This window comes from Tachyglossus aculeatus, chromosome X2 (genome assembly GCF_015852505.1).
Source record: "Tachyglossus aculeatus isolate mTacAcu1 chromosome X2, mTacAcu1.pri, whole genome shotgun sequence".
NCBI classification, from domain to species: domain Eukaryota; kingdom Metazoa; phylum Chordata; class Mammalia; order Monotremata; family Tachyglossidae; genus Tachyglossus; species Tachyglossus aculeatus.
Window position 1 is genome coordinate 8,208,385 of NC_052100.1, and position 12,148 is coordinate 8,220,532.

At 39.9% G+C, this 12,148-nt stretch overlaps 1 protein-coding gene across 5 annotated transcripts in view; it reads right to left on the bottom strand.

The window, feature by feature from the left end:
• Positions 1-12,148, bottom strand: part of DOCK3 (dedicator of cytokinesis 3) — a 477,519-nt gene that overhangs the window by 378,102 nt on the left and 87,269 nt on the right. For all 5 annotated transcript variants that reach the window (XM_038770866.1, XM_038770865.1, XM_038770864.1 and 2 more), the window contains exon 3: positions 8,723-8,763. In XM_038770866.1, coding sequence (XP_038626794.1) covers positions 8,723-8,763 — 41 coding nt within the window. The remainder of the gene's footprint in view (positions 1-8,722; positions 8,764-12,148) is intronic.

A 12,148-nucleotide genomic window follows, 5' to 3' on the forward strand; every position in this document is an offset into this window, starting at 1 on the left:
CAAGAAAGCAACTTGGAGGCAAGTGTCAAATTCCACTTCTGCTCCTCTGGACACTGTTCCAAGGCAGCTGACTTGAAGGATCAACCATAGCCCTAAAGACGACAGCCAATCAAAAATTGCTATTTGCAGTGTCTGGGCACACACCAAAGAGAATGTGCAAATGGTGGCAGTCTGCTTCGCCGAGTCAGCCGTGTGGTAGGGGCTGACAATGAGTCTAAAGAAAACTGAGGTGATGTATCGGCCTGCACCAGAGATGCCATAAACACACCCCAAAATCTATACTGGCAACAGTGAATTAAATGCTGTTACAGAATTCTGTTAGGCAGCACAATAACAGACAAGACAGTAGAAAAATGAATTGCAAAGGCCAACCTAACCTTAGGTAGACTGTCAAAAAACCACATTTGACTCTGAGCAGTTCCATCAGCATCACTTAACATATCAAAAGGCAAGGTAGGATCACACACACTCTGAAGTCAGGGAGTCAAGTCAGTTTCCAGGCTTTTTTTTTTTCTTTTTTTGGTTAATGGTATTTGTCAAGTACTTACTTTGTGCCAGGCACTGTCCTAAGCACTGGGGTAGATACAAGCTAAACAGACTGGACAAAATCCATGTCCCACGTGGGACTCAGCCTTAATCCCCATTTTACAGATGAGGTAACTGAGGCACAGAGAAGTGGCTTGTCTATGCTCACACAGCAGACTAGTGGTGGAACCAGGAATAGAACCCAGGTACTTCTGACTCCCAGGCTTCTCTACTCTAGAATTGAAACTTTGTTCACCTTACCACAGCTGCCCAAACAGCTGCTGTATGGTGGGCAGAAATTAGGAAAGGAAAAGTGGGAATATAAAAACTACTGATCTAATTGGCTCAGGTCAGAAATAGTACACAATGATTTTTTTCCCCCAAAAGGTTTGGGGGCAAAAAAAAAAAATCACCACTTTATTTGGGGGCTAGGGGAATGAGAGGACAATCAAATAAGTGTTTTATTTCACCAGTTCATGCAAATTCAAAAATTATGTTCACTAAAACCTGCAAAAGCTATGTCCATATTTGCATTTTTGAGTTCATGCATTCAATTCATTCAATCGTATTTATTGAGCGCTTACTGTGTCTATTTCACAGGCACACTAGGTATCTCTTCATTCTCAAATGTAATTCACTGCTCATCTATAAAAAGACCTAAATAATTTAGGTTTTAGATGCCTCAAAGGCTCATAATAATAATAATAATAATAATAATAATAATGGTATTTGTTAAGCACTTACTATGTGTCAAGCACAGTTCTAAACACTGGGAGAGATACAAGGTAATCAGGTTGTCCCACATGGGCCTCAGAGTCTTAATCTCCATTTTACAGATAAGGGAATTGAGGCACAGAGAAGTTAAGTGACTTGCCCAAGGTCACACAGCAAACAAGTGGTGGAGCCGGGATTAGAACCCACATCGTAGGACTCCCAAGCCCATGCTCTTCCCACTAAGCCATGCTGCTTCTCTTCTTATATGGATGAGAGTGGCAACTGAGGCACTGTGCTAAATAGGGAATGATAGAGGCAGAGCATCTTCTCTACAGAGATGGAAATCTAAAATTTATTTCACCTTAAAGTACAGTGCCTGATGGTACTGGCTTTTAGGCAATTAAAATAAGGATAATTGCTCGAAAAATAGTTCAAATATGACAATACCCTTGTGCTTGATTGAGCATTTGCCAGATGATGAAGAGAACAACAATTATAATTCCAGACAACAGATATTTAAATGCATTTGTTCTTAATTATGGGAGCATATTACAAATAAAAAATAACTACAGTAATTGCCACTTACAATACACCAAGAATGTTGGGAGAGTTTACCATCTGTTTTAAAATTATTTTTCTAATACACATAATGGAAATCTTAAGGAAAAACAATTATCCTGATAATTTGCCAATTACCTAGATATTTTGTAAATGCATATATATTTTGTAATCTCAACTATTTCATCTGAAGACTAGTAGGGGATCTGAATAAATAACAATCAGGTATAAACCTGTCTGAGGGCAGGCTGGACTAGATGATCTACTTCATGTCCTTTCCAGCCCTTGGCTCCTATGCTTTTATGAATTATTGGTGGTAGTTCTCTCCAGATTGTCTGAAGGCAAATATCACCCCTTACAAAATAAAAGGCTAAATGGCTTGAATATGTATTCCCTTCAAATTGTTCTATTCATTCCTAGGGAACTGATTTGTTCCTCCCACTTCTTTAGTCTGCTAAAAGCAAGCATGTGAATGAGCCACTGGCCCTGAAGCAGGAAGAGGGAAAAAAAATAGCATTAAAGACAGCTTTCCACCAGTGTTCCAACAGATTCACAATGACCTTTGAGAAAAGGGAACTGATAACCACTGAGTACAGGTTGCCATATATTGAATTGTTACCTAGCAGTATCAAGGTCTCATCCCTCCTAGAACTACTCCAAGTCCTGCAAAATGCAGGATTTTTTTTTACTTTAAAGAAGCCTCAACTATAATGCCACAAACATTCTCTCTCTGCTGATGCTCTTCATCAACAGTACAGCAGATGGAGAGCAGTTGAGTGAGCAGTGTTTCGTTGATTAAAGATATTCCAAAAAGACATTAGCCCTTGCATTTGTTGTACATCTGTCTTAAACATTTCAGGAATTTAATCAATTCTGCTACAACAGGAAATTCGAGAGGATATTAGATGTCAGTGCAAGTTTCAACGTTCAAAAACTGAACTTAGCTCCGGTAGCCTAAAGAACAAGATAGCAAACAGAATAAAAATGCTTAATTTTTTTCTAACCCAAACTAGCAATTAAGGCTATAAAAAGAGAAATGATGATACCAAAGCATTCTAATGATATGCTATCTATTCCAAGTATCAATAATCATGGCATTCAAATGCAAGAAATCTAAATGATATACAATACTGACATAATAATGAAATGATTTCCCTAAAATGTTATCCAATAAGTGAATACTTCAACTTCCAATAAATTGAAGAGGCATAACCACATTAAATGAGATGAGCACTTGGAGATAGTGACAGATTGTACGAGAACACTATTTTTAATAAACGTTTAAGTTATGCTTTAGACTGGAATATACTGTACCCTACTATTAAGAAGTGCTTCATTATTGTCATCTAATACACAAGACTAATCCCAGCTGGTAGATGTAAGTATAAGAAAAATTACTACCTTGAACAGATCATTTGGGAAAAAAAAATCAATTTTAGAAGAGAGGTTTCCATCTACTGCACAATTTCTAGGAAAATTAGTAAATGTTAATCTAAAGATGTTGGTTGATAAACTTGGGAAAATATTTAATTATGTAACTTCTAACCAGTGATTTCAGAGACCACTGAACCTTGGGGGACCTTCCACTTGGAATCATTTTGCTTCAAATCCAAGCCAAACAGCAAATTGATTATACTATCCCATTTAGCCATTTAATACCATTGCCTAAAATAGAACGGAAAAGAGATCAAGTCCTTAACATAAGGCCACACAACTCTTCTCCTACTGTTTCAGATGGAATACTGTACTCAGAAACCAGCCCAGCACTGGTTGTCACACAGGGACTCATTACTATCACAAAGAGTTAGCTTCACGAACTCAGCAACAGGAATTTAAACACCAGTGTTGCAAATTTTGCACAATTGCTGCAGCACCAGACTTCATGGCCAAAATCGCTCACATGGGCAAGACTTCAAGGAGAAATTAACTGTTAGTATTACATATCCTAAATATAAGCCTGGGGCTCTGAAGACTCTGCCACAGGGAAAACACACAGGAATCTCTGTCAGCTCCAGGGACAGGGTTTGGAAAAGGAGCCCACTAGAATTTGGCTTTCCAGGGCATCATCATGTTCTGTCCAGTGAAGGTGTGATATGACTGGCATTGCTTTGATACAGGTGGTCCCGACATGTCTCTAGGACCTCATTGTAATCCACTTTTGCCATCTGATGGCACCAAAGTTGCTTCGATGAAACTGCACTTGAAGTTGAATGTGACATTTATGGGGAGAGAGTGTAGTTCTCACTGCCATGAATAAGGTTGGACTGTATAATTGCTCTATATACCTTGAGTGTGGCCTGAATCTTGATTCTGGCAGTTAAAACAAGTCAAGGCTACCTAGCTCAGCTGAAGAAGCAGCTGCCAAATTAAACTTAGTAGGTGCAATTAACCACCTCAAGCCGTCATTAGAGATGCCTGACCAAGTTATTTCATATGACATAAGGGTGGTTCATAAAATGCTCTGGGTGTTATTTCATTACTTTCATGCCCACTATAAATATAAAGGAAAAAAAGATCTCCCCTTTGAATTAGGAGCATCTATGCTCAAGGTGCACAGCCATTTTTTTTAATGGTATTTGTTACTATGTGTCAAGCATTATCCTAAGTGCTGGGGTAGATACAAATCAATCAGGTCGGACACAATCCCTGTCCCACATGGGGCTCACAGTCTAAGTAGGAGGGAGAAAAGGTATTGAATCCCCACTTTAAAGTTGCGGAACCTAAGGAGAAGTTAAGTGACTTGTCCAAGGTCACACAGCAGGCAAGTAGCAGAGCCAGGATTAGAACTCAGGTCCTCTGACTCCCAAGCCCATGCTCCTTCCGCTAGGCCAGACTGCTTCATTTCCCCATACATTCCAGTGATTATTAGAAACCAGGCAAGCTCTGACACGAGGTCTTGTGATTTATACCTTTCTAAATTACCTAGGGACATGTAGACATACAGTTTAACTTAGGGGCTCAAGCCATAGAAAAATACATTCTGCACAACTGTAAGATCTGTAAGACCAAAAGAGTGCAAAGGAGTCTGTTTCTGTAGTGAGTACTTTAAAATTTAAAAAACTAGCCAAAAAACTAAATGATGATTTTTATCAATCTTTCTTCCCATGGTGGGATGAATAAAAATAGTGGCCAGCTTCTTGCAACAGTTGATGGGGGGATTTACAAGAAGGGGAGACACTTCTGGATTTCTTCTGCTCTTTCAACTCCCATATTCATATTCTGCCATTGAATCTTATTCTTCTTTTTATCCACTACATTTCCTAGATTCACCCCATCCTCTCCATCCAAATAGCCACCACCCTGACCTAGGCATTTGCTTGTATCTCAGCTTGAATACTATATCCACCTCCTCACTGACCTCCCTGTTTCCAGTCTCTCCCCTCTCCAGTCCATACTTCACTCTGCTGTCTAGATCATTTTTCTACAATATCAGTCTGATGTCTCCCATTCCCCCAAAACCTTTAATGATTACCATTTCCTCTCTGCATCAAGTAAAAGTTCCTGACTATTGGCTTCAAGGTGCTCCATCAGCTCTCTCCCTCTTTATCTACTCTCTTCTATTTCAGCTCACACCTTGTTCCTCTCAAGCTAACCTACTCACTGAAATACATTTTCATCTCTCCTGCCTGACCCCATGTTCACACCTTTCCTCTTTGCCTGGAATCACTCCCCCCTTCAGAACCAGACTTCAGTTTTCCTCATCTTCAAAGTCATCCTGAGATCAAATCTCTTCCAGGAGACCTTCCTAGATGAATATCCCTTGTGTCATATTCTCCAACCATAACCTCAGCACTTTTGGGCCACAGTGCTCTGTGCACTTTCACTTCTGAACGTATCAACTTACACATACTACTAGTCAAGCATTTATCAAACTACATACCTATTTTCCCTTTCTCTTCTATCCATAAGGTATTTTGTGTGTCTCTCCACTAAACTGTAAGCTCCTTGAAGGCAGAGTTCTTGTTTTCTAACTTTACTGAACTTTCCCAAGCACTCAGTGCCTCTGGGTGTAGTAAACAGGTGTGATTGATCAGGAGAGCACAAAGCATAGTTAGTTTATAGGAATTCATGATTTGAACAGCTAGGGCATATAAAGGAAGTGCTTATGAACTCTGTTAAAGATAACTCCATTGTTCTCAACACACTTGTATGACTATGACAGTACTGTGTGGGTGGGAGGTCTTGGGAAAATGTGGTAACATGTTTGCTGGCTTTCCATTCTCAGTCTTGCTAAATAAAATGGTTGGGGCAGTAGGTCTAGGATCTATAGAGAAAGAAACAACCATCAAGAACCTCTCTACATACCATTTCATAAAGCTTTTGAGTGTGCTCTGAATAAAGCTCTTCAAGTCTTTTTCTCTTTGGCAATTGATTATGCTAATAAAGTCATGTAAAGAGTATGTAAAAATGTGTTTCTTTTTGATCCTCAAGTACAAAATATGTTTGTGAAGATTTCATAATTGTACCCTTTAGGGAAAAATAAGAGCATAACATTCAATTCATTTTAAAATGTTTCTTTTGCTTAAAGGCCTTACCCCAGCTACCCCCAATAACCCATTACTTCTCAAAAGGGGACATATCCAAAGGAGAGTCTGAGCTATTCAGAGCTAGTTCAAAAACAGCAGCAATGAGCAAGAGAGACACACAAGCCCTGGGTTGCCTTAAACCCTACTTGTGGTGTAGCTGGGAAGCCCCTCTTATTCCTTATCATCACAGCTTCTTGTTCTCTCAAGTGTTGGCCACCTCAAGGGCCCCTGAACACTTCACACTGATCACCTGAAGCAGAATGGCCTAGTGGTTAAAGCACTGATCTGAGAGTCATAAGGACCTGGGTTCTAATTCTGGCTCTGCCGCTTGTCTGCTGTGTGACCTTGGGCAAGTCACAACTTCTCTGTGCCTCAGTTCCGTCATCTGTAAAATGGGGATTAAGACTGTGAGCCCCATATGGGATAGGGATTGTGTTCAAACAGATTACCTTGTATCTACCCCAGCACTTAGAGAACTGCCTGGCACATAGTAAGTACTTAATAAATATCATTTTTAAAAAAATGCCTTGGCTGCTGCTGCCTCTCATTCTCCATTCAGGAGGGCTCAGATTCTGGGCCGAGTTTAGCCCAGGATGCTAGGTCTTTGCCTGGCTCACTGCCCCACTGTCACTCTCCTTTTCTCTAACCCTGTTTAGGGGAAGAACCTTCCATCCAACAAGGCTTTAACCTAAAACTGCCCAACAACTCTTAAAGCCTGCTCATTAACCGGGACCAAATGGGTCAAGTCGAATAGCTTGCAAAACTGTTTGATTCTAACCAACTTTTGACTTCATGTTTGGATTATCTGGATGAGAGTAAGCCCAAGGGTGCCAGCTTAGTTTCCCCACAGTCTGATTTCCCCACCAAAGCTGGGCCCATGTATTGGTTCAGCCTCTGGATTTGGCCAGAACTGAAAAGGCGTCAGACACAGAATAAGATGAATGACTGTTCGAATCTCTTCTGATTTTTTGAACCAAGTAAGCAGGTCATAGACTACAAACTAGAAATGTGCCCCTTTATGATTTTATATATAGAGGAAGTACCTAATGCTGAAAAAATATTAGCCAATTACAGTGAATTAAATTTTACATTTTCTCTTGTTTCCCCAAAATTAGTCACTTGGAAAATTGCTGTTGGAAACATTGGTTCCATTGGCAGATTGATAGAATTCTGCAAAGAGCTTGGAAAAATAAATGCTTTGGTCAAGTCAATATTTGACAATTTCAGTTCCTCTTGAATCTTGTCAGGCAGGTGAAGGAGGAAACCAACTGGTTCTCATTCATTCATTCAAATATATTTATTGAGTGCTGAGTGCAGAGCACAGTACTAAGTGCTTGGGAGAGTACACTATAACAATAAGCAGACAATTTCCCTACCCACAACAAGCTTACAGTTTGGAGGGGGAGACAGACATTAATATAAATAAATTACAGATATGTACACAAGTGAGGCCGCCGTGCTCACAGGAGCTCCATGACCTTGGGCCTCCAACTACATGACTGCCTGCCATTGTCCCACTGGAATGAAGGCTGGGTAAAGAAGACAACCCTCCCTTTCCAAAAGCTCAAACGTAGGGAAGGTTGTGCTGGCTTGGTCCAGGAAAATCTCCACCTGGAGTGCTGAGGAGCCTGAGGGGTAGTCCCTGTTCCAGTAGCAATGCACTGCTCTTCCTTTTATTGTTTTCATTCTATTTCCCCTGTTGTTCTTTCCCTCTGTGTCTACCCTCACTCACTTGTAGACTATGAGCTGTCTGAGGTCCAGAGATAAAGGCAGAATCCACTGTCTTCGTATTCCCCCCCTCCCCAACCCCAGTGCTTAGTGTGCACATTCCAGGGGCTTAACAGATGTCATTACTATTACTTCCTTTTATAGCAAAAAGCATAATGCAGAGATCAGGTAAACTGTGCTTCTAAAATATGGACAAGTAAATCACATATGGATGGCTTAAGGCAGAATGAGAAAAAACTCTACTGAAGTTGGAAGAAAGATCTTAATGTATAGTTCTAGGGAAATGATTGCAAGTGTAATATCAGTTATTTTGAAAACAATTTCTAACATTAATTCTAATTATCAATCTGGTTTATAAAATTTGTAGTTTCTCAGTTATATACTCTCTCAGTATATAGTTCTCAGCCTAGAACTCTCAGTCTAGGAGTTTTTCAAGAAAAAAAGTACAAGCTTCTGCAGTTATGGTTATATTTAAACGAAAACAGGATTTATGACCCCTCCAGATAACTAAATGATTTAACAGTGTGGATTCAAAGAAAAATCTGGCCCTGCTCTCCAAGAAGAGGACAATAGTCATAGAAAGGATGGAAAATGGAAGGACTGTTCTGTTAAATTTCGTCTATTGATTCAATAGTACCATCAAAAAGGAAAATAGTCAAGGTTTTAATTACCTTTACGTTGGGCTTCTTTGTCGAAACTCCTCTATACCATCCTAAAATAAATGAGAAAAAAACTGGGTTAAATTAATGGCACTTTATTTTTTCCCCCACACACTTTATCAGGATACGTTCAGCAAAACTGGGTGGGGTCCAAGGCTCTTCATCTACAAACTATATTTTGCACAGATTCAACTCCTTTTAGATGTTTTACACAAACAACCTACAAATAATACGGCATTCCTACTTGTCACTAAGCTACAATTGGTTAAATCTCTTCCTGTTTGTTTCACTTCCCTAATTTTAATTGCTTAAAAAGGTCAACCAGTCCTTATCCTTGCCGTACACTTCATTTTCAAGTCCACTCAACCCAGCAGTGAACAACTAATGAAGTTTCCAATTTGTCCTGTGCAACAATATGGTGTGTTTCTCACAGTTGGGAAATTTTCATGCATTTCCCACTTTTCTACTCATATCAATAGATTCACTTATCATCCCGCTAAGCTACATACTTTCCTTTCCTCGCTGCTCTTTATTCTCAAAATTCATACTCAAGCATTTAAAAACCAGAAAGTGATGGGAAATGCATACCCACACGTGCATACAGAGCTGACATCTCATAATGAATATTACAGCAAAGGACTTGCTACATTTTTTTTCCAATATTTAGCCAACCACCCTTACATTTTCAATCCTATCAAAATAACCTTAAAACCTCATGATCAGAGATCAATTAGAGATGGTTACCAACCAGAGATACGGTAAGTCTGAACTAAGATGGTCTCCATTCAACTGAGGACAGGAAGCCATCTTCGAATTCCATGAATGGAACAAGTCACCCATCTCTATGAATGGATAAGGGCTATGATCAGGAGTCATACCCAATTTCCAGGAGACTGCAAGAAGTACAGGTCTTCAAGAGAAGCATCCTGACCCCACCCAGTTTCACAACACCCCTGGCCATATCAACCCTATACCTTCCTCATACATACATAAATGCACATTAAATTGTACAATTAATTATTTATTCTGATTCTGCTAGTTGCCCATATCTTTCTGTGTCTCTACCATTAAAATGTAAGCTCCTTGTGGGCTGGGAACATGACTTGTTGTACAGTGCATTACACTCCATGGGCATTTAATAAATGCCATTATCACCAATGCTACTACTACTACCAACCCTGCAGCCCACTGACCCCCCAGAATGGCCCCTGTAATCTTCAGCATGCCTGATTTCATTAAAGTCTGTTACAATGAAAAGATGAGACAATGAAATGAGGCACCACTTTGAATACAGGATTTTTACTACAATGTTTATTTAGTGCCTCACTCAGAAGAGTTCCAGACACTTGCATCATTAATTTCCACTTTTGAAAAACAATCTTTTTTTAATGGCATTTATTAAGTGCTTACTATGTGCAAAGCACTGTTCTAAGCACTGATATGTGCAAAGCACTGTTCTAAGCACTGGGGAGGTTACAAGGTGATCAGGTTGTCCCACGAGGGGCTCACAGTCTTCATTCCCATTTTAAAGATGAGGTAACTGAGGCACAAAGAAGTGAAATGACTTGCCCAAAGTCACACAGCTGACAATTGGCGGAACCGGGACTTGAACCCTTGAACTCTGACTCCAAAGCCTGTGCTCTTTCCACTGAGCCACACTGCTTCTCAATCTTATCAATCCACCCAACATCTCTTGGGATCACAGCTGGAAGCATGCTTTACTATTTTCAAAATGCAAATGCAGACACTGAGACATCAAGAAGGGAAGTGACTTATAAGCCAGTAGCGGAGCTTGGAACAGAACTCAGGTACTCTGATGTGCAGTTCAGTGATCTACCTGCTTGTTACAGCCCCTGTCCCTTAGACATTGGCTATCCATATTCAGCTGCTTGGATTTATTTTCCTGTGAGTCAGTTGGTCCATTTTTGTTTACAAACTCCTTTAGTTTATCTTCAGCATTATTTTAACTGATAATCAAATCTCCAAGGTAATGTAGACAAAAAAAACCCAATTATTTTAATAAAATGGAGTCAGTAGCCTTCATGGCATTAGCAATGAATTCAGTAGCAGATTTCCCAAATGGCCCTATAAGCCTCAGTCTAGAATGATCAAATTGGGGGGGGGGGGGGGGGCGGGGAAGGGAAGATGGTAATTGTTTTGAGGATACACACAAAACGTCTATATTAAGAATACAAAGCACTTAGCACAATGACACATCCATCCTTGAAGAGACTGAAGCTCTAGAACATAGAGTTCCAGCAATCAGTTCTGCCACTAGCCTGCTACTGAACATTTTGTTCCATTTCTCTTTTACTCAGTTTCTGAAATGGAAAGGTCTATGTAAACCACAAGGAGTTATAAAGCCAAATGGAGATTTTAACAGAGGCTGAGGGAAGGGGAGACCATTTTGAAAATCAATTCTGTGTTAACTCCACTTCTCCCCACCCCTTGCCATAGCTCTTTTCCTGGGTTGTGCAGTTTGGCTATATATGGGATGCAGCTGTGCCTCTGTTTAGGTGGGGGGAGTCAGGGAGCAGTGGTGATCCTTCCCTTACCTCCTATCACCCAGATAAAGATATGCAAAACTGTGTCTTTATGAAAGCCTAATCCACCTATACATAGCAGGAGAATAATGATGCATATTTCAGAAAATTGCCTGAATGATCTCAAGGGCCCAAAACTGAAAAGGACTAAAGATGATATATCTACCCATTCTAGAGCTGCCTCCCCTCTGGAGATCCTAAAAAATGGAAGGCAACTCCCAGAATTGTATGGCTAAGGCATTCACTTGTCTAGAAATAGGGGGCTGGACCACATGATTGAGGCTACTTCGAGGTCTTTGTTCTGGGATTATTTAGGAATGCAACTTTGAGCAAGTTAATTAACCTTCGCGATCTTCAATCTTTCCTCATGTAAAATGAGAATATTCAGCTTTTTAGTTTACGTTTTGACGATTAATGACTAAAATGCTTCAAATTCCTTGTTTAAAACTGCTTTAAGAACCCACAGTGGTGTACTTAATTCATTTCAAACCTTAAATTCGATAAATTCAAAGTTGAACTACAAAAGTAAAATTTGGAAACACTAGTTGAGTCCTACAAATTTAAATATTTATTCCCTTAAATTATTTTCTGTGGGTGGAAATTGTATCACCAATGTGAGGGGAAATAAACTGGACAAGCAACAGTAGCCAAAATAGGAAACAGCGAAACATAACTGCAAAGAAGGAAAAGGAAGACTGAATCTACCTCTCAACTATCCCATCACTGACAACGCCACCATCCTCCCATCTCATAAATTTGCAACTTGGCTGTCATCTTTGATGCCTCTCTCATTTAACTCCCACAGTCAGTCTGCCTCTAAATTCTGCCAATTATTCCTCTATAATATTTTATGCATCTCCCCTTCCCCTCCTTACTCACAAGTGACATACTTAGT